The following is a 23,044-nucleotide window of genomic DNA, read 5'->3' as shown; positions in this document are numbered from 1 at the left end:
GTCGCATCCTCCTCCTCCTCAGTTGCCAAAAGAGAAAAAAAAGATAAGCGACGTACGTGAGGCAAATCTCCAGAAAGCGCTTTCAAAATGGGCCCAATCCTTACGCCGGACAAAAGAGCCACGCCGCCGCCGCCGTCGCTCGCTCAGTGCTTGTTGGATGGGGCTGGGGGGGGACCCCGTCGCCATGGAAACTGCGCTATCCGTCGCCGCTAACGTGCACTATATTAGTGCGGCGCATGACTGCCGATGCTAGAGAAGAGAAAAAGACCAAACGGGGTTAGGGACACACTGCAAAGGACAAAAAAGGGGGAACAAATGTTTTTTCAGGTAAAATCTCACCTGGGGAAATAGAAAAAAAATACATATCTCAAAAGGTATATTTGACTATTATAACAAGTGACAACAAAAATGGCAGAGTGTAAATTCCTTTTCTGACCTCTGTGACCTTTGATCCCTGATTGAAGACTACATTTCAATATGACAAACGTACCTTGCAAGTTGAATAAAAATTCCTCTTCAGATATTTTTGACCTTTGATTATATTACTGGCTTTTTTTAATTGCAAAAAATATTAATATCTCAAAAAATGACTTGAATTTGAAGCATTTCTGCCCCCAAAATTGTCTTTTTTCCCCCTTTTCTTTTCAGTGTGACCCTAATACTAATTTGTAGATAACATTAAATGTACATATATTTTTTATTGCAAAAAAAGGGTACCTTTTGTGGTTTGTGGAGGTCATCTTATGTATCATGTGAAAGCTGAAAGACATTTATTCATTATTTTAAAAACACGATAAAACAGACATTTTGCTTGAAGCGGCCATTTTGTGAGTAAAAAAAAAAAACAAGAATGCCGTCCCAAAAAGACACAGGAAGTCTGCCATTTTGATTTGAAACAGCCATTTTAGTCCATCAGTATTTTAAAAAGCATTTTTTTAATTCAGCCCTCAAAGCCAGTTCAAATGACCCAAATAAAAATTGCTACAAATATAATACATCTGGTTTGAATTTGGTTTGAAGCAGCAAAGGACAATTTTACAGCTATTTCAAAGCTAATTCAAATTAGCAACATGAAAAATGCTAGGCACGTACGTCTACCAGACGTAAAGCCACCAAAAAGTCTAACCAATATCTGAAATTTTCAGGTCAAAAATCAAGCAAAAAAAATAAATCAACATAGCAACATTAAAATTGGTAAACATGCCTGTCACATAGACCCACAAAAAGACCTAAAAAAAATGTCTCAAAATCCCATGAACTTCGCACTTACCTTATTATTAAGTCATTTTGCCTATCAATTAAAGACAAACTCTTCCTTTAACTTTTGCCTGATTGTTACCCAGCACGTACACTAGCTAGCTGAACGAGAAACGCGTATTTTTGTTTTTTTGTCGAGTCATTGTGCGAGAGCAAATTTTCCCAACTTGCCAAAAAAACCGCGATTTTGGCGCCCCTAGTGGCCGATCGATCTCCTTCCCTACTTTTCTTTTGATCTGCCTTACTGATTTTCAATTGCAGTTTTTTCTACTCGAGAGGCTCCAACTATAAAACGCAGTCACTCACAAATGAACACTCATCTTTTTCATATAAGCGTTATTATTATTCATGAGTTGGAAAATAAGCGAGAAAAACAAAGAACGACTGATGCGAGACGCTGTTTACTCTGAATTTGTAAATAATGAAGAAGAAAAAAAAACAGGCAGCGACTTTTTTATTTTCTTGTTTTACGGAAAAATATGTGTACATTTATTTTGTATTACACAGAAAATGTTTAGTTTGAATATTGCAAAAGTGGCTGTATGATTTTATTTTTTTTTGCTGTTATGTAGCAGCGGATGAAAAAAAAAATTAAAAAAACAAAAGGAGCAAAAGGACAAAAGAGAAAAGCTCTTCCGTTTTGTACAGGTTGTTTGTGTGTGCGGGATGAAAACACCACAATAAAAAAAAAAAAACAATAAAAACACGGTGACGACTCAGTTTTTGTTTACTTTTTTGTTTGTATTTCAGGCTTTAAAAAACGTTCAACGTTCGTTCCAATTTTGTTAGCTCACGATTGTGAAGGAACGCGTTTCAAACTGTTTTTTAAAAAAATTGTAGTACTTTATGTTCGAGTCTGCAGTAAAAAGTACTAGGATTAGAACTTTGTCGGCTATTTTTTAATCCATCGGATGGCATTGACAGCAATAGGTCAGATCCATTTAATGTGGGAGGGTCGGCAGCGAATGAATTCTAACGTATTATTGAGATATTGATTTATTTGATAAGGGACAGCACATATTAATGAACATATTTAAATTCATTTTAGTGAACATATATTGGTAAATATGTGCCTGTCCATAAACATGTTCATGTACAATATTTTAGAATTTATCTTGCCCTTGTGACTTTTTAAATTACTTATGTTTTTATTGAAACATGCACTTTGTGGAGTAGCACCACTAATTTTGTTATATACAGCTGTTGTATAATGACAATAAAGGCTTTTGATTTTGAAATACATATACACACATATACATATATATACATATATATAGATATATATATATATATATATATATATATAAATAAATAAGATTGTAGCCGCCAGCTAATTTCCATCTTTAGTCCCTTTTTATTTTTTTTATTATTATTCAATATTTGTATGATATCGCATTAGTACTGATGCCAATACTATAAATCGGTGCCGATACCAGTACCGGTACCAATTATAGTATTGGCATCGATATTGGTACCTATGCCAATACTAGCATCGGTATTTGTACCAATACCCAGTATTAGTATTGTTAGCGATGCTAATACTAATATCGCATACCTGTCAACTTATGTTTTCCCCATATTTTATACCTTTATTGATCATTTCAAATTGTGTACGCCATAAAACAACTTTTGTACAGGATTTTTTTAAGTACGTTTTTTCCTAAAACCGATCTTGTTGTACTCATTTCGGCTCTAATCCGGATCGTCTCGATCACTGGTAACAAACGTGAACGTCATCGCCAACTGCTAATATTGTCCTGCTTTAAGGATGATAAGCGCATGCGCATTCCACCTTTTCACTATATAAATAAAGCCCGTCAGAAAGCTGTCCACTTGGGAGAATATTAAATAAGTTATATATAAATAACTTTTATGTGCGCCCTATGTGAGTAAATATATGCCGTTGCATTTGTAATTTCTTTTTAATCGCTTAATAAGGGGAATTGCAATCATTAATAAAGGGAGCAATTTGATAAGTATGGTATCGGTACCGATACTACTAGCTTCAATATCAGTGTAGCACTGACAACAATCCTTGTTAAACCACTCGCGAAGAATTAAAACAAACGTAATCTTGCGGTCAAGTGAAGCCAATTGAGCCGCGGGCCGATTTTTTTTTGGGGGGGGTGCTGGGATGTTTGGATGCAGCTGAGATGCTATCAACCTCCAATGGATTGTGACGCGGCACCATTTACAAGATTGATTTTGACCTTTCCTCTTATCTTTGCTCGTACGCCACTTCTTCTTTTTTGTCTCCTTTCTGTTTGTTTGTCAAATGACGAGACCACTCCAAAAAAAAAAACACTATTTGATGGATGTCATAATGACGGATTTTGCGTTGATGAAATGCAAGTCTCTTCTTTCAATGGCAAAGATGGCGTAGTGACGTTACTTTGGCTTTTTTTTTTTTTTTACCCGATAAGATAGAAGACAAGATAAGGTTATCGATTTACTTGGGGAAGCAAGGACGAAAAAAAGGTCACGAGCATGGAACAAGAAACAGTTTACGGGTCGAAATACAAAGGGGGGACATTTTTTTTCAGATGCTGTAGTGGGCACTTTATGACTAAAAAATGTCTACATAAAAATATGGAGTAAGAAAAGATGTGTTGCAAATGATGATCAATGTATATAATTTTAACCCGTTCATTTAAAAAATATATAATGATTTACACCCCTTTGCAAGGCATTTTTGCTTTAAAAAAATATATGTACTGTTTTTTAAAGGTCAATTTAATTCATCTTTTTTTTTTAATTGAAATAATATTAGCTGTTTATGTATTATTTTATGGAAATATTAGTTGTTTATGTATTATTATTTCTTAATCAAAGTTGATATCTTTGTGCAAATTTTTTTATGTTATGTTTACATTTTATTTTGTGTATTTTGTGTATTATTTTTATATTTTAATTTGTGATATTTATTTACTGGTCAGCGCGTTGGCCTCACGGCTCTGGGGTCGTAGGTTCAATTCCAGGGTCGGTCCACCTGTGTGGAGTTTGCATGTTCCTCCGGGCCTACGTGGGTTTTCTCCGGGTACTCCGGTTTCCTCCCACATTCCAAAAACATGCATGGTAGGCTGATTGGACACTCTAAATTGTCCCTAGCTATGAGTGATTGGTTGTTTGTATCATCATGCCCTGCGATTGGCTGGCCACCGATTCAAGGTGTCCCCCACCTCTGGCCCGAAGTCAGCTGGGATAGGCTCCAGCACCCCCCGCGACCCTAATGAGGATAAAGCGGTTCAGAAGATGAGATGAATTTGTGATTATTTATAAAATATTCATTAAATTTGTGAGCTGTTTTTATGCATTGTAAAAGTCTATTTTTTGGTTGAATATAATTTTTTACTTAATTTCTTGTAACCAAACTTGATATTGTTATCCAAAAATCATGTTAATGATTGTATTTTTAACAGACTATTTTTCACATTGTTATATTCTAATGAATTCTATAGTAATCAATCAAGAATTACATGTAAATCATTGTTTATGTTTGATGCATTGTTCGAATTATATTCAATGGTATTCTGATTGATTGTATTTTAGTATTTTACTTCATATTAATATTTGCCTGAATTAAATGAATATATTTTTGGGGTAAAGGACATTTAACTTTATATTCTAATGATTATTATTTTTTTCTCACTGCCTTTCTGGCAAATGCATTGCAGTAAGTCACATGGCCACATGAGGGCAACCTGACAACATCTCAACTTCAGTTCCATCTCTCGCCCCTCTGAGACCCCCGCACCCCCCCACCCCCACCCCACTTACTCTCATCCCGCATCCCGGCGTGTGAGTATAAAACATCGCCGACGCTCCCATGTACAAACAGCGCGGCGTCGCCCCCAAACTCAGCGTCCACCCCCCCCCACCCTCGGACCCCCTCATCAATTCAGCCGGGGGAAACCCAGCCCCCCCATTTGTCCGACGACCCCGCGCTCGATTTCAAGTTGGGTGCACGGGATCTTTTTTTTTCGGGGAGGGGGTCTTTCTTTTCCCCCGCATCCGAGAGGACGACGAGGCGAGACGCTCGGCGGTCCCGAAATGCACGCCGCACGCTACTGCTGGGCTCTGTTGCTGTCAATCATCTCTCTGGTGAGTTGGCGACCCATCATTTTTGCAACATTTGCCTCATTCAAATGTTGTTTTCCCGGATTAGACATGAAATAAACCAGTTTCCGTCGAGTGGGTGTTTTTTTTTTTCTTACGGAGTTTAGCCGCGAGGGATTTGATTTGAAATTTAAATTGCGGACTTTCTGACACTATTGAAATGATCAAAATGTGATAAATGTTGTCATTTCAATAAACCAGTGATTTAGAAGCTTAATGTGTATTTTTTAAAGCGACTCAAAAGCTACATTAAAATTTAAACAGCAGAGCACATTACTTTTCCGACCCGTGTGACCTTTGACCTCAAGATGCCCAAAATTTGATCATCACTCCTGTTTTATTTTGAAAACATTTCCTGTGAGTTTTTAAATAATTCCTTGTTTTTGATCTTGTGTTATTGTGAACTTCCTTTTCTGACCTCTGTGACCCTTGACCTGAAAAGCCCATAATCTAATCACTAGACACATATTCCAAACATTCTATGAAAATCCCTTTTAGTTTTTGATTCATTGTGAAATTCCTATTCTGACCTCTGTGACCTTTGACCTGACCCCCCAAATTTCATCAGATGTCCCGTTTCAGTTTAAAATAATTTCCTGCAAGTTTTCTGATGAATAATACCTTGTTTTTGTTATTGAGTTAACACAAAAAAATACTTTTCTGACCTCTGACCTTTGACTTCTCTGCCCCAAAATTGGGTAAAAGATTTTTAAGCCTTTAAAAAGTGCAGTATGTGTTTTTTGGATGCTAAATTTGATGTGTGTGGTGTGTTGTTTTGAAAAAAAAACTCACCTAAAGTCACCAACCTTTAACATGGTTGCCATTGACGGCGCTAGACGTCCAATCCATTTGGAAGGGGCGGAGGAAGGAACATCATTTAGTGAGGCCTGCAAAAGTAAATCATGGGAGTCAACTTCATATTTCATGCAAAACATCATTTAAAAAAAAACACACAAAAATTCAATATTTGCATTTTTATCAAGAGTATTTTTGAAAATCCCAATAAAACAGAATATTTCCCATTCTATTGTTTCTTTTTTAATGTAAATATAATTTTTGGAGGGGTGATAAGACAAAAATATCTATTTTTTTTCCTTTATAACAAAAAGTTGAAATGAAAAAATATTTTTAATAAGTTTTTTTTAAATAAAAAAAACTAAAAATATAAAAAAATGAATATAAAAAATAAAGAAAATTAATTACAAATAAATTTAAAGTTATTAAAAATGAAAAACCATCAAAATAAAAGAGAATAAATATTATAAAATAAACGCAATCTATTGAACTTGCATTTTTACTACACAACTGTTCTACTGATTTGCAATGATTAAAAAATAAGATTTAAATAAATCATAAATAACCTTTTGTACGTTTCCCTTTAGAAAAAAAGAAAAAGAAATAAAACAGCCTTAACGGTTTAATTCCAAAATGTCTTTTTTTTTTGTCAAGCTTGGCATTTGTGACAATCCAATTGCTTTAATCCGGCGTGAGCCCGTAACCTCGCCGCCCCAGCGTCCCGCCTCGCGCCGCCGAACGCGTCAACAAAGCAATCGACGGGAAACAGCGGCCGTAATCCGCGTAAAAACTTCACTTAAAAAGCTCCCGCGGCGTTATCAGTGTTTAATTTGCATAGTGATGGAAAGAAGTCAATTACTATTAATTATTCTCTACAACTTCATTCCCATTATCCAATTGAATTTGCAGTCTTGAAAAGCATAAACTCAATTTCACAGCCGACTGAGCTCGCTAATCATTTACAACCCCATCCCCCTCCCCCAAAAAAACTAAAACCGTACGTGCCGCATCCAAAACTCCTGAAGAGCAAGAAGACTAACTCCACGGCTGCCGTTGACGGCCGTGGACGTCCCGACGCCGCCGCCTTTGAAGCCGATTTTTGGGAAAAAAGTGTTTTTTTAAACAGAACCCAGTCTACAATTGGGTCGCTCTCCCGTATATCGGCAGCGAGAGGTCACGCTGGTAATTGTGCCCCCGACTCCTCGGGAGATAAGCCGCATCCACCTGTGATTTCCTGCCACACTCTTGATTTGTCATCATCATCTCTCCTGCCCTCAGGTAGCACTTTGATACAACTGCTACGCACTTAGCGGGGGCCTGCAAACACCCCCAAACTAAGAGCAAGTCTTTAAGAGCTTAGCGAGAATTCTAAAAATCTGAGCTGGACCTCTAAAAGTAGTTTGCAAACTAGCAAAGACTTGCTTGAAGAACTTAAAACTTCAAGGAAACGACATAAAAGTCTTGGCGGGGGTCCTAAAACATTAGCAAGTGGTCTTAAAATGTTAATGGAATCTTGTTTTGGAAACTATCATTAGTATTTTAACAGGTTCTAAAATATGGTTAAAATAAAAAAAACTCCAAAATCTTCAAACGGCCAAACTGGAAGTCAGAAAACTGTTTTGTAGCATCTCAATATTTTAGGAATTCCCGTCCTTAAATTTTTTTTAAAGGGGTCGCCTCAATTTTTCATAAAACATTTCTTGAATTCCCTTACTTGAAGAACCTAAATCCGTAATGGAAGTCTAAAAAGCCTTAATCTGAGTCCGACATTTTTGGTAGAGGTCCTAAAACATTGGAAAATGGTCTTAAACTGTTAATGGAATCTTGGTTTTGGTCATAAGTATTTTAGCCGGGGCTAAATATGGTTTAAAAAAATTCCAAAACCTTCAAACGGCCAAAATGGAAGTCAGAAAGCTGTTTTGTAGCATCTCAATATTTTAGGAACACCTCAAATTTTCATAAAGCATTACTTGAATTCCCTTCCTTGAAGAACCCAAAACCTTAATGGAACTATATAAAACCTTAATCACCAGCCTATATTCTTGGTAGAGGTGCTAAAACATTAGCAAGTAGTCTTAAACTCTTCACGGAAGCCTGTGTTGGAACCTGCCAAGGCATTTTTATGTGCTCTAAAATCTAGTCATTAGTCAGAAGCCTGTTTTGTAACATAGCAAGTCAATGCGAGTCATTTCTTGCCCTTCAAATCTTCAAATTTTCCTCAAACTCATCAGCAACTCGCACCACTTCCTGTAAGTGACTCTGGCTAACAGCGAAATGGAATTAAAACTGTGTTATGGGCTTTTTTGGTGTTTCTTTTCCACAGAAAAGGACACTGGGTTGTCGCTCAGGCAACTTGAATCTATCCAATTGAGTAAAGCACCCCCTCTGGCGACAGTGGGACTTTTAATGGAAGCCCCTAAAATCTTTGTAAAACTTCCCAAAGCTTTAAAAGTAAAACTCAGAGGATTTCCAAACTTAGTGCGCAACCTCAAAGCTATCATGACCAGTTTTTGGAATTCTCGTAATATCATTGGCTTAAATTGACCGTCTGAATCAGGGACGACGTTAACGCCAACTCGATCGCATGTGGGCGGGGCCAGTTTAATTTTGCCAAGTGAATTTACTGCCTGCCACTGAACGCTCTTCCGCCCCTCCCAGTCAAAATGGATTGGACATCTAGCAGAGTCAATGGCAGCGAAAGATGAAAATCATCCGCCATTTTAAGTGAATTGGACTTCTTTATCAATGGCAGGCAATGAGTCAATTTTGCGCCATTTCCTTGTCGTTTTAGGGTACTCAAAGGTCAACTTCCTGTAAATTTTGGGTCATTTCCTGTTGTCCTTTGGGGAATTTCCTGTTTGTTGGTCGCTTTCTGGTGATTTTGGGCCATTTTAAGGTTCCTTATGAACTCATTGGCTGCCATTGAGGGCGCCATTTTGACTGCAGATTGAGCTAAATGCTGTAATAGGCCGACCCCATTGGTCTAAAACGCAGGTGTCAAAGTGACAGCCCGCGGGCTAAATCTGGTCCGCCGCATCATTTTGTGCGGTCCGAGAAAGAAAACTATTATTTTCTGTTTTACCATCCAATCCAACTGAAAAGTTTAGATGTATAGGCAATATTTCCTGCTTCCCTTTTTAAATCAACAATTTTATGAGATTTGTACTCATTTGAATGTCCAAAAATGATCTACTGACGATCGGAAAAGCTGTCAATTTATGAATGGATTAATTTTTGCAGCCTAATTGGAAGACTAAAATGGTAACTAACGACGTGGCTTGCGACAAAAAAAATGAGTTTGCCACTCCTGGTCTAAATAATCACATTTCGGCGCCATTGGCGGCACTAGACGTCCAATCCCCGTCAGCGACAGCCAATTTTCGCATTTTAACATGATGTCTTTCCCGTTTTAACGAGACAAACACATTGTCCGTCCTTCCCCGTGTATTGTTTCCCTTTTAATCATTGACCAACCCGCTCATTTTTCGATTTGATCCCCTTCCTCCGTCGAGTGTCCAATCTCCCACCCGCGATTTAAAGGCGCCGTTTCTCCGGGGTAATATACGACGCCGCGTGTCCATAAATCAGCGGCGTGTGTATAATAGCGAGTAAATCTCGCCTTGCCCAGCCTAGATTGCCTATCTGCACTCCATTCACAGCCATTTTGAATGGTCGCGCACACTTGCGCTGCGGCATTGAGGCCAATGAAAATTGACACGCGCACTCTGTCTTGCCGGCCGTTTTGCTTCTATTCGGGCGGTGGCGTGTGCGCGGGGGTGCGAGTTTGGAAGCGGCAGCACTTGTTTATCTTGAAAGCGCGCCGGCGTACGCGCGTTATCTCCCGCCCCGGCGCCGCGCCGATAGCGTTGCGTTTGTCCGACAAGCGCCTTTTTGCGCAAGCGTGGCGTTATCTGTTCTGGTGGCGCCCGCCCGGAATGCCGCCGCCGCCGCCACCGCCACCGCCGCGCGGCTGGAAAAACCTGGAATCATATTAGCCAGCCCTTAAATAGACTTTGTGGCGGTAGAGTGGGCGTGCGGTAAATGTAAATGTAAATGAAGTGTCCGAGCCTGGAGCAATAAAATGTTCCATTGCCGCGATAACGACACTTTTTTATTAGAAGGGACGTTGACTTTTTTTTTATATACGGCGTGTGAGAAATGCAATTAAAAGAAAAAAAGGAAAGGGATGACTGTAAAGCTAAGCTAAACACAAAATGGTTTACGATAAAACTAATGGACTTGGTCGTCGTCGTTTGCTGGGGGAAGTCGTGTTTACCGGGGGTTCAAACAGAGGTGGGTAGGGACGCTTTCCATTTACCGTAGTTTACGCACTATAAGACGCCCTTTTTTCGTAGTTTGGCTGGACTTATACTCGAGAACGTCTTTGATTTTTTTTTTCACTCTGATCTGATCGCCAACAGCTTATTTTATGCTTTTTTTCCCAGACTATCATTATCTAAATTAGCGTTTCCCAAACTTTTGGGAGCTGCGACACATTTTTTGCATTAAAAAAAAACACTATCTGAAAATCTTTTCATTTAAAACCATGTCGCCTATATTAACAATAGTCATTCTCCTCAAAGTTTTATCAGCAGGAATCACATGAACCTCCAAAATGATTCCAAAATGTAATTTTTCACACAATTATTTCAAAATGTAATTTTTCACAAAATTATTCCAAAATGTAATTTTTCACAAAATTATTCCAAAATGTATTTAATGACAAAAAAGTCACCAGAAGTTAATGTCTGTGGACCCTGAACAACTTCCGGTTTGAGTGATGCAAAAATGTTTTTTAATCGCATCATTTTAGTACTTTTCTCTCCAAATATGACTTCAATCTCCTAATAGTTGAAACCAAAAAAGAAAAATAAGCAACAAAATGACTGTTTCACAATGTCGTAATATTATAATCTATAATTTAATGTTCATCAGATTTTGATTTTAACCTTGTAATAGTTCAATTGTAATCTGGTTATATTCATATTCATTTTTATCTCGGAATATTACATTGTATGACCATTGCTCACGGCACACTGGTTGGGAAACACTGATGTAAATAAACGGCTAATATGTTCCATTATTTAGTCTGTTATTCCCGATTTTACTTATACTTTAATGTATCCCGTTTGTTGTTGGTTTCTGATAGATTCAAAAACCGCCCCCAAAAGTGCAACTTATACTCCAGAATGTTTTTTCTCGCTTTCATTGTGCATTTACTTTGGCTAGTGCGACTTAGTTTGAAAAATATGTAACTTTTAGAGCAAAATTTTACTAATAAGAGTAGTTTTACTACAGTGTACTTTTTACTTGAGTAGATTTGACTACAAAAACGTTACTCTTACTTTGGGCTACACTTAAGTCATTACATTCTTCTTTATTCTAATTATTTTTTTAACTTGGTTACTTTTTGAAACAAAATGTACTTCCAAGAGTAGGTTTACAACACCATACTTTTTACTTGAGTAGTTTTGTGACTTAAAAAAAGGCTACTCTTAATTTGTGCTACGAACGAAGGTTAAAAGCGCTACGAGCACACGTATGGGATGTATTGAATGGATTTACCTTAATGCTTGAAATAGGCGGGGATGTTAGTTTTAGGGCGAACATCCACTGTGTTGATTGCAATAAGTAGAGTGTCGGCAAGCAATGAAACCAGTCAGGGTCATCCAAAAATTTGAATTTAGTGCATAAACAAGGCACACCGGCCATTTTAGAGAAAAATTTAGACTTTAAGTGCGCCCTATAGGTGTGAATATACGGTAAATTTTTCCTCTTGATTCTACTTTTTTTTACTTAACAAACAAAATGAACTTCTAAGAGTAGTTTTACCTTAACGTACTTTTACTTGAGTAGATTTGTGACGGAAAAAGGCTACTCTTACTTTGGGCTACACTAGTGGTTATATTATTCCTTTCTTTTTGCGTAAAGAGGGCGTTTTATGGTTTTATATTCATGCCACAATGGCATAAGCATAATTTGAAATATGTACGTAAAAAAGGGGCAAAAGGCATCCTCTTCCATTGCCTCTCTAACTTAAGTTTTGGTTATCTTTCCCACTTCCTGGTCCACTACAAGTGCCTTTTACCGCATTTACACTATTCATTAATTCCTTAAAATGGCCTCACATCCCAAAAAATTAGCAAATATTTTCATGGTTGTCAGGATGGTTCAATTTATTTATTTTTTTGTTGGGTTTTTTTGAAACGTGCGAATCAAGAATGCGCAGCACGTGATGTTTTTTCTTTGAGGTCGTTTGCGTGACAGATGATCGTTTGTTCTTCCCCTGGCGGATAACTGATGATGTTTCTGCCTGTCGCCATCAATATTATTCATCTTCCCTGTCGCTTTTAACCCGATCAAACAACTTTTTCTAACCTGGCCGTGCCCCGTCGCCCCGGCGCTATTGTACGTTTATATCGTAAATTAGTTCTTTTTACAACTAGACTCAAAAGTGCATGAATTAGAGAAGTTATTCTTTTTTTAACGTAAACGTATTGAACATTCATTCCAGTCAAAGGCAGACAGTGACCGCATTTGTTTCCAAATTTGTGAGTGAATAAGTGTTTGTTACATTTTTTCTTACCAACAAAACATCAGTTTTGATAGAAACGTATTGACAGAAATAATCTTACCGTTCACAGATTGTTCTTCTTCTTGAAGTTTTTGTCAGATGAACTTTTCTGTAAAAAAAACAACAAAAAAGTCGTGTAAAAATTCCAAAATTCTTAAAAAAAATTCTACAAACAAACAATAACTAACAGGCTCACTAAAATATATATACAAAGGCTTCTTTGGTTTACTTTAGCCGAGTGGAGAAGAAAACTTTTTTGTGCAAAACGGGACAGTTTTAAAAAATTACAGCTGTTCTCATAAGATTACAACAAAAACATAAACAAAGCAAAAGCTTGTAAAAGTGCAACTGTCAATGACACTGAAACATGCTTGCCGAATTGGAACCTTGAGAAAATCCACACTGAATTGACTGAATTGCACCGTGTGCACCCATTACACACATTGCACTTTTGCTGCTGCCCCCTCTGGCCAGGAGGAATGGCGGCGGCGGCGTCATTAAAGCCTCGCAATCGATATCTCTCCGTCCGGGCTGGGCAAAGTCATCTCGGTGCCACCGCTGACCTTTAAACAGCGCGGCGCGTTCACCTTGAGGCGCAAGCACTCAAACACCCAAGTGGTGATCTCCTCTAATCTCCCGGTTGCGATTACAGGTCGGCGCTGTAATCCGCTGGGCGATTGTGCCGCTAATCCTGTCAGGTGCGCTTTTACGCGCCAGCTAATTATGTGTCGCCGCGGTGACATGGAGGGGGGCTTGCCCACAGGTGCGGAAACGGGGAAAAATCCCGGCGTTTTGTTTTGGTTTTTTTGTCAAATTCCAAAATGTTCTCTCCCGCAACTTCTGAGTCCTTTTGGCAGCCATCTTGAGTGTGTGTGGATGCGCAAAGCGGCTTCCTGACATCCCTTCTTGTGACGGCAGCGCATCTGTTGAGACTTAACCCACTTAGCTGAGAAGCTTCCGAATCGCTTTCATGACTCGGAATAGAAAACGACAGCAAAGTCCATTTGAAGTACAACTTTTCACAAGTGGCGCACGGTCGGGGCCAGCCAGGCTTTGGGTTGCCATGTGTAGCCAGCCATGGCCAAATGAGTCACGGTGACCCGTTTTTCAAAAGTCACTTCCCGAAGACCTGGCAACTATTTCGCTACGCTGGTTCGTGAATCTGGGATTTCTGGAAAAAAAATGTGGCCAGATTTGGCATAAAAACTACATGTGGTGACATTGATGAGGAAATCCTAGCTAGTACAGGCTACAAACCATCGCTAACACAATGAAGCAGAGCTCTTGCCCTGCAATTTGCTGTCAACCAGTTCAAGGCTGTCCCTAGTGGGCTAGCATAAGCTCCAGCACCCCTGCAAACCTCGTGAGGATAAGTGATACAGAAAATAATTGAATGGAAGCAGAGCTCCGACGATTAATTGGTCTAATCGACTGATTCATTGGGGGGGAAAGCTTCAGTTTGCTTGAGTGGATTAATTATTAGAGTGGCGTTGCAATGTTTTTTTCAGTTTGAAAGTGCTATATTTAGTTGTATTGATTTGGGAGAATACACTGCCCTCTGGTGGTAATACCAACAACCCTATGAACTCGTCTGTCATGGCCACATTTGAGACCCATTTTGTGAGCATCTAAATTAGCAGAGAAAGCTTCCGGGACGAAATACGATGCAAAAAAACATATAAACAATAATCCTATGATGTCTAACGAGTTACTTACTTGTCAGGACAATGAGGATTTCCTTCATGCTGATGTGAAGAGCTGGGTCACTCATGATGAACTCTGTAAAGCAAGGCATGCTATAGGTCAAGCATCAATGCCAAATTACGGTCTAACATGTTATTTTGCTAAAGTACGACTTGTGTAAGAATCCATATAAAACTAATGAAAGTCCTAGAAGCGTTCACTGTTATTGTAGATACTATATTATTGTTTTTGAGTATGTATCTATTGCTAACTAGCATTTAGCACGAAGCTAGCGCTGGTTGCGAGTGTCTAATCGCTACGCTAGCTCGATTAGCACGAAGCTAGCGCCGGTTGCGAGTGTCTAATCACTACGATAGCGCGATTAACACGAAGCTAGCGCTGGTTCCGAGTGGCTAATCGCAACGATAGAAGATGCACTTCATATACGACTTACTGTGCGTGACGACATGAATCTATTTCGGAGTTGGGTTCGAATGTCGGGCAATAGAAATTGTATACAGAGACAGAGGCACCACCTGTCTCAGGCGTTGTGGGAGGGGTTTCGGCCAATCTCCGGGCACATTTGTGACGCCAACCAATAGCAGACCAGATTCTTAGTGACGCATTTACACCGACTAATAGCAGACCAGCACCTTGGTAACCTCTGACCCACATCGACGACCAAATTCTTGTTGATGTCGAAAAAAGGGGACGAAAAAAAACGTCATATTACACGTCATAATTTAGGGACACTGAAAAACGAAGGGTCCTCTGTAGTTAATTTATATGTTTAACTGATTTAGTAATATAGTATGGGAATTTTGTTGTTGTTGAATATGTTTGCTTGTTCAACTAAACTCCATAAAGATATTTATATACACATTGTATGGCCTGTGTTGGTATTATTGTAAATGATGGGGTTAGGCCCCAATTTAGGAGCTAGGTTTTTTGCCTGAGCGCAATTCTGTCAAGTTTGAAGCAGGAAATGTATACGTATTTTGTATCTAAAGTGCAATCTTGGCGCTGATGCTCAAGATAAATATTATTACTAGCTCTAAAAACATATTCATACATACAGTAAAATTCAATTTCTATGTCGCGATTGAAAACGACCACTTCATAGCACTAATTTTAACCTATTGACTGATAACATATTAAGCGTGAGTGACAGGAAGCGTCCTCAACAGGGTCGTCGTTGTCCGGAAACAACTGTTAAAATGATACAAACACAGCCATTTTCACATAAAATACACGTTGGCGTAGCACCGCCGCCCGGTGAAATGGAAGTGTCATTTTTCTGTTTAATTAGGGGACGTTTGTCTTGGCGGAGGCGAAAAGGCCGCTGGTCTTTTTAACGTAAAAATGAAGGAGAGTCCACTTTGTTGCTTGCTCGGCACTTTGTGAGACGCCACTCGCTTGAACTTGTCCATCCTTAAGGAGCTTTACGTCAGCGAGTAATGGCGTCCATAAATCCGGCGCGCGGCCGACGCCGGCTGCCGAATTCATCTCCGGATAATTCATCACGCCGGCGTTAGACAAAAGCCGCGCTTCATTAACGCCGTTTAACTGCGCCGCTGAGCCACAAAACATTCCAATTCATACCTCATCTCACCTTGTCAGCGCAAATATTTTATTCGCCGTGATTTCCTTAAAATAGGGGTGTCTTTTTTTAATTAAATTGACCAAATCCTCTTTTTGAGCCTCTTAACATGAAATATTCTTATTTTAGGACTTTTTTATGTATTTGTATTTTTATATATATAAAAAAGCGAGAAAATGTTCAATATTTCTTTTTAACTTTTAATATATTTTGTTTAATTCAAAAGAAAAAACTGTTAATATTCCTCTTCATTCGTTTTCTGTGCCGGTTGGTCTCACAAGGGTTGCAGGGGGTGCTGGAGCCTATTTATCATGGGCAATAGGCAATTGAATTGGTTGCCAGACAATTTTTACTTTTTCAATTTATTTATTTATGTTCAAAAACTAACCAGCTAATTATTTATTTTTTACATTTTTATATTTTTGAATTTAAAAAATAACTGGATTTTTTTTTACATTTTTATATTTTCAAATTTAAAAAATAACTGGATTTTTTAAACATTTTTATATTTTTGAATTAAAAGAATAACTGGAATTTTTTTTACGTTTTTATATTTTTGAATTTTAAAAATGACTGGATTTTTTTCTTAGACAGGAAAAATGATCTAATTCCTTTTTGTATCATTTGTTTTTCATTTAAAACAACAAAAGGCAAGAGTTATGTTTTAAGAAATATTTTTGGGGGATTTACATTAAAAAAATAAAAGTGGAAAACAAAAAGTATTTTGTTTTATATTAATTTTTTTTCATTCATATTTGGAAAAGTTAGAAATGGAAAAATCAGATTTTTTTAATGGAATTTATAATTTAAAAAAAAATCATTTGAATTTTAACATGTAACATGGCGGATATATTTTCACGGGCCATGCAAATTGATGCGGCGGGCCCGTATCTGGCCCCTGATCCGCCACTTTGACACCGTGCCTTTAAGAGAGGGGGGAAAAAAACGATCTACTCACGTTTTTAGCACGGCGAGCGTCTCGTCCGTCACGCCGTTGCCTTCAAAAACAACCGGAGGCCATCTTTCTCTCCCAAAGTCCTTCGCTGGAGAAGATCACTGGCGGCCTCCCACAATGCACCTCTGCCGTGTGAAAGAAGAGCTTATTTTCACCCTATCGATCGGCCCCAAAACGGCGAAGACCGCGCGCAGATGGATCTGCTGTCATGTCGCGGCGAAGCGCCGCTCGTGTACCTGGCGCCGTCATCTGCGCGATTGTCGCCGACGACTCATCCGTCATCCGAGCGGGGGTGCCGTGGCGGAGTTGGCGAGAAAAGCCCTCCGTCTTGATTTGGCCGGCGTGCAAAAGACACTTTGGCGGACGTACCGTTGTTGACGGTAGTTAGCATTTGAAAACGTGCGCCAAAGCGGCTTAACTCTTCGGTTGCCATTGACGGCAATAGACGTCCAATCCGTTTTGGGAGGAACGTGGAATTTCCGTGACTTGCTATTAATATTGTGGCAAAGCCGCATCACTTTCTATCGAAATTGGGGTCACTTAATGTTGATTTGGGTGTATTTCTGGGTCAATTCCTGTTGATTTTGGTGTATTTCTGGGTCACTTCCTGTTGAATTTTGGTAACTTCCTATTGACCATGTGGCAAATTCATATTGCTTTCTATTTCTTTTAGCTCACTTCCTCTTGAATTTTGTGTTTCCGGGTCATTCTGTTGATTTTGGGTCAATTCCTGTTAATTTTGGTGCTTTACTGAGTCACTTCCTGTTGATTTTTGGGCCATTCCAGGTCACTTTCTGTTGAATTTTGGTAACTTCCTATTGACCACATGGCAAATTCATATCGCTTGTGTTTTCGGGTCATTTTGTTGATTTTGGGTCACTTCCTGTTGATTTTGGTGTATTTCTGGGTCACTTCCTGTTGATTTTGGTGTATTTCTGGGTCACTTCCTGTTGAATTTTGGTAACCTCCTATTGACCACGTGGTAAATTCATATCGCTTTCTATTTCTTTTAGCTCACTTCCTCTTGAATTTTGTGTTTCCGGGTCATTCTGTTGATTTTGGGTCACTTCCTGTTGATGTTGGTGCATTTCTGGGTCACTTCCTGTTGATTTTGGAGCTATTCCAGGTCACTTTTGCAGGATTCTCATATCGACGGCGCGACCCTTCGCCTCTCCCCCTTCTTGTTTATTTCCGGGTCACTTCATGCCGGTTTTGCGTCACTTTCTCTTACTTTTGGGTCCGTTCCGGCAATCTTTTGCAATATTTATTATTATAATATTTTTCCATTTCTGATCACTTCCTGTTGATAGTCTTTCGAAGTCACTTCCCATTGAATTTGGTCGACGGCCCGATCGGGTTTTCAACCCGTGCGCCGCCAATGACGGTCGATCTTTGCTTTCCAGGTGCTCGGCGGGGATTCCAGTTCGGCAAAGGGCGACCAATCTAAGACGAAGCCGGACTGGTGGGCCGGCGGCAAGGAGGCTGAGACCCTGTCGGTCAGCCGCCTTCTGATGCGCGCGCCGGACGGCCGCGATAACTTCACCTCGGTGGACCTGGACTTCCACGCGGAGGACGCGGAGGGGTGGAGCCGTCCGTACGAGTCGGCGGCCCCGTGGGTGTCGGCGGGACGCTCCCGGGCAAAGAGGCGACCCATCGTCAAGACGGGCAAGTTCAAGAAAATGTTCGGCTGGGGCGACTTCCACTCCAACATCAAGACGGTCAAGCTCAACCTGCTCATCACCGGCAAGATCGTGGACCACGGCAACGGTAACTAACGACACTTCTGTTCCTTTCCATTCCTATTGATTGCCTTCCAGTCAAATTCCGGGACAATTCCAAAGCACTTCCTGTTCATTTTGGGCCACTTCCTGTTGATCATCAAACACTTGTTGTTGATTTTGGGTCACTTCCTTCAATTTTGGAGCTTACTGTTACTTGAGGTAACTTCCTGTTGATTTGGAGACCATTCAAACAGCCCGGGAAATCCCTAAAACACAAAAGGAAATGATCCAAAATTACAAAACGTGACCTGTAGTAAGTGGCAAGAAATTAACTTTAATGATCCATAAACATTTCCCATACCTGTCAACCTCGGCCAATTACTCCCCTTATTAATGATAGCAATTCCCTTTATTAAGCCATAAAAAACCATACAAAAGCAACCCGGCACATATTTACTCACATAGGGTGCACTTAAAAGTCTTAAATTTTCTCCAAAGTGGATGACATGCCCAATCCGTGTGCACTAAATTCAAGATTCTGTAGATGTCGCGGTATGACGCTGATAGCTTGACTGTCTGGGTACATTGCTTGCTGACGCGCTATATTTATATCGTGAAAAGGTGGAATGTGCATGCGCTTATCATGCTTAAAACATGACAACATTAGCAATCAACAATGACGTTTTGGTCTGCTACCAGTGACCGAAACGATCCGGATTAGAGCCAAAATGGGGAAGACGAGACCGGTTTGACAAAAAAAACATTCTTTTTGTAAAATATTTTTTCCCCCATACAAAAGTTGTACACAATTTGAATTGATCAAAAAAACGTATAAAATATGGGAAAACGTATAAGTTGCCAGGTATAAGTGGTCAGGTATAAGTTGCCAGGTATAAGTTGCCAGTTATAAGTGGTCAGGTATAAGTTGCCAGGTATAAGTGGCCAGGTATATGTTGCCAGGTATAAGTTGCCAGGTATAAGGGGCCAGGTATAATTTGCCAGGTATAAGTGGCCAGGTATAAGTTGCCAGGTATAAGTTGCCAGGTATAAGTTGCTAGGTATAAGTTGCCAAGTATAAGTTGCCAGGTATAAGTTGCCAGGTATAAGTTGCCAGGTATAAGTGGCCAGGTATACGTTCCCAGGTATGAGTTCCAGCCCCCATGAGCTCTAATTGGCAAAATGCGCCCTGCAAACCAAACCTCCCTAGTTTTACGTCCCCGCTAGTTTCCTCCCATCACGCCTCCCTAAACTAACCCGTCACCCCGTCACCCCCCAGGCACCTTCAGCGTCTACTTCCGCCACAACTCCACCGGCCAGGGCAACGTGTCGGTGGGGCTGGTCCCCCCCACCAAGGCGGTGGAGTTCCAGGTCCACCCTCAGGAGCTGCGCCTCCCTCCACCTCGCCAGCAGACGGCGGTGGAGAGCAAGGAGAGCAAGCTCTTCAACTGCCGCGTGGAATACGAGAAGGTGGAGCGCGGCACCCGCAACTCGCTGTGCACCCACGACCCGTCGCAGAGCTGCCCCCAGGACCAGACCCAGAGCCACGTCTCCTGGCTGTGCTCCAAACCCTTCAAGGTCATCTGCATCTTCATCACCTTCCACAGCACCGACTACAAGCTGGTGCAGAAGGTGTGTCCCGACTACAACTACCACAGCGACACGCCGTACACGCCCACCGGTTGACCCCGCCCACCAGGTAGAAGGAGTAGAATGGGACTCCGCCCCCCCGGGCCGCCGGCGGTGAGTTTGGAGAACCTGGGACGACTCCCTCAAAAAGCGATCGTGTAAATACCCGGACGCGGCCCGGACTGCCTTTTTTTCCCCCCCCCCGTTTATTTGTTTTGTTTGTCATCTGCGGCGCGCTCGCCGACGCCAATCACGCGCCAACAATCAGTCCCGGAGGGGAAAATTGGCTTTTTGTCTGAGGTCGTTCCCTCTTCATCACAGGATTTGATTATTTAAAAAAAAAACAACAACAACATTTGATGCCATTTTGAAAAAAAAGACGTTTCAGAGGATTGTGACTGAGGCCCAAAGAACATTGTGTTCCATAATTACATATACCGTATTTTTCAAACTAGCCAAATAATGCACAATGAAGAAGAAAAATATGCATACAGTGCTGCCTCTACTTACAAATATTTCACCATACGAAATTTTCAGACTTTTTTGTTCCAAGGTACAAGATTTTTTTCAAAATTGCATGTGCTTTTGATTAGTTTTTTTGTTTGTTTCAGTATTGTAGCTTAATAAATAGTTTTCTTATATTTTTTTTGGTCTATAGATATCTAGATATTTCATACAAAATTGGTATACATTTCTAAAGGGTTCATAGAGGCTAGTATTAAAGATGATGTACTAAATTATGCTAATTCAATGAAAAATGCTGCACTTGCTGCTTAATATACAAAAAATCCAAGTAGTAAAAAAAACAAAAACAAATCAATTTTGTAAGTAGGGGTATCACTGTCAGTTGTACAAACATACAAAACAAAGTAACAATAGTAAAAAGGAGAAAAACGGGCTAAATAGACATCCCTTAACGTATGTTTTTCATATAATTATAACCTAAAAAAAACAGGGTGTTGTGTTCAGAGAGAGAAAAAAAAAGTGGCACTTGAGGGTAATCTAGCCAAACTATGAAAAAAAAGGGAGATTTATAGTCCGGAAGTTACGGTACACTTAATCCAAAACTTACTTCAAATACATCAAATGTCGTTTATGACTTTTACTTTGAAGCTCGTGTCAGGGATTTACTTTTGTTGTTTCATTCAAAAAAATGTCTTTATTGTGTGTCATGTGTTTAAGGGTCGCCTAAACGACGGGGGCGACCAATCACGTCAAGTGAGTGAATAAAAATACACCGAAAAATATGAGAGACGATTATTTCCATTTTTTTTAAGGCAGAGCTTCCGGAATATTCTTAGGAAGAAAAAAGAAATCCTCATGGTGTCACATTTGTACAATTATTTTATCTTTTTTTGGGGAACGCAAATGTACCCTTTTCATATTTTAGAACATTTTTGGCATATAAAACTAAACTTCTAAGATTTTTTTTCAATTTCTTTTTCAACCTAAAAAACTAATTCAGATAGGTGGCATTTTTGTTGTTGTTTGGTGAGCTAGCAAAAACCAGTTCATTTTAGCTAGTTAAAACTGCTTCATTTTAGCTAGCTAAAACTGGCTCATTTTAGCTAGCTAAAACTGCTTCATTATAGCTAGCTAAAACTGGCTCATTTTAGCTAGCTAAAACTGCTTCATTTTAGCTAGCTAAAACTGCTTCATTTTAGCTAGCTAAAACTGCTTCATTTTAGCTAGCTAAAACTACTTCATTTTAGCTAGCTAAAACTGCTTCGTTTTAGCTAGCTAAAACTCGCTCATTTTAGCCAGTAAAAACTGATTCATTTTAGCTAGCTAAAAATGGTTCATTTTAGCTTTCAAAAACTGATTAATTTTCGCTAGCTAAAACGGGTTCATATTAGCTAGCTAAAGCGGGTTTATTTTAGCTAGTTAAAACTGGTTCATATTAGCTAGCTAAAACTGCTTCATTTTAGCTAGCTAAAACTAGTTCATTTTAGCTAGCTAAAACTGGTTCATTTTTATTATTATGATTTATATTTTTCATTCACTTTCTGAACTGCTTTATCCTCACAAGGGTCGCGGGGGGTGCTAGAGCCTATCCAAGGTGACTTCGGCCACCAGACGGGGGACAACCCGAATAGGTGACCAGCCAATCACAGGGCACAACAACACAAACAACCATTCACAGCTAGCAATTTAGGGTTTTACACAGCTAGCCTAGCATGCACCTTTTTGGAAAAAAAAATCAAAATATACATGTAATTTTTTTTCTGTAAAACTGGCAGCCATCTTGGCAATAATTGACATTGCCGCATTTTGACGGCGTATTTCCGCATTGGTATCTAAAACAGCGCTAATTGTAATACAAACTATCCCCGGCCCGCGTCAAGCTAATTGATGCGCCACTCTCTCCCGTATGCAAATTTTTAGCTAGCGAGCGCGGCGTGCGGCGAGCCGGCAGGGGGCGCCGGCGTCGAACCCCGCCTTCGACGGGCACGCCGTCGACAGCCTATTAAGCGTAATGGCGTTCGGCGCTCCGTTATTACGCTAATGCTCGTCTCGGCGTGAAGCTTTTTAAAGGAAATGATCTCGGCGGGAAGGTGAAGCGGAAAATCCACGCGGCGCTTTGTGGCGACTCCTGAAGGACGAGGCAACACAAAGAAACAATTTACGACGCTGCGGAACAAAGCTGCGGGCGGCCCGCTCGTAAATTGCCGACTTTTTTCCCCTTCGGCGACGGAGGAGGGATGACGGATGTCCGC

General features: G+C 39.9%; 1 protein-coding gene and 1 long non-coding RNA gene across 3 annotated transcripts in view; one reads left to right on the top strand and one right to left on the bottom strand.

Annotated features, from left to right (window-relative positions):
• LOC144073702 (uncharacterized) overlaps positions 1-23,044 on the bottom strand; it is a 38,411-nt gene that overhangs the window by 1,589 nt on the left and 13,778 nt on the right. The window contains exons 2-8 of one of the 2 annotated variants that reach the window (XR_013300155.1): positions 17,217-18,967; positions 16,984-17,105; positions 14,459-14,521; positions 12,804-12,851; positions 6,166-6,260; positions 718-759; positions 57-249 (exon numbers count right to left, since the gene is read on the bottom strand). This is a non-coding gene — a long non-coding RNA (uncharacterized LOC144073702). Of the gene's footprint in view, positions 1-56; positions 250-717; positions 760-6,165; positions 6,261-12,803; positions 12,852-14,458; positions 14,522-14,879; positions 15,019-16,983; positions 17,106-17,216; positions 18,968-23,044 lie in introns of those variants that run through there. The other variant, XR_013300154.1, reaches the window with a different exon arrangement.
• LOC144073701 (neurexophilin-1) lies at positions 5,145-21,577 on the top strand. The gene is made up of 3 exons (XM_077599735.1): positions 5,145-5,358; positions 18,384-18,747; positions 19,978-21,577. Exons 1-3 carry the CDS (start codon positions 5,308-5,310, stop codon positions 20,382-20,384), a joined length of 822 nt encoding a protein of 273 aa, XP_077455861.1. The 5' UTR covers positions 5,145-5,307; the 3' UTR covers positions 20,385-21,577.

This window comes from Stigmatopora argus, chromosome 4 (assembly GCF_051989625.1).
Source record: "Stigmatopora argus isolate UIUO_Sarg chromosome 4, RoL_Sarg_1.0, whole genome shotgun sequence".
Lineage (NCBI taxonomy): Eukaryota > Metazoa > Chordata > Actinopteri > Syngnathiformes > Syngnathidae > Stigmatopora > Stigmatopora argus.
The sequence above is the reverse complement of the archived record's forward strand: the minus strand, read 5'-3'. Positions and strand labels throughout refer to the sequence as shown.

What these genes read in the sequence shown, in the direction of transcription:
- LOC144073701 (XM_077599735.1), top strand. Translation starts at nt 5,308, where the DNA reads ATGCACGCCGCACGCTACTGCTGGGCTCTGTTGCTGTCAATCATCTCT. An exon ending in TGCTGTCAATCATCTCTCTG is followed by an intron (nt 5,359 to 18,383) that starts GTGAGTTGGCGA and finishes TTTGCTTTCCAG; the next exon opens with GTGCTCGGCGGGGATTCCAG. An exon ending in GATCGTGGACCACGGCAACG is followed by an intron (nt 18,748 to 19,977) that starts GTAACTAACGAC and finishes GTCACCCCCCAG; the next exon opens with GCACCTTCAGCGTCTACTTC.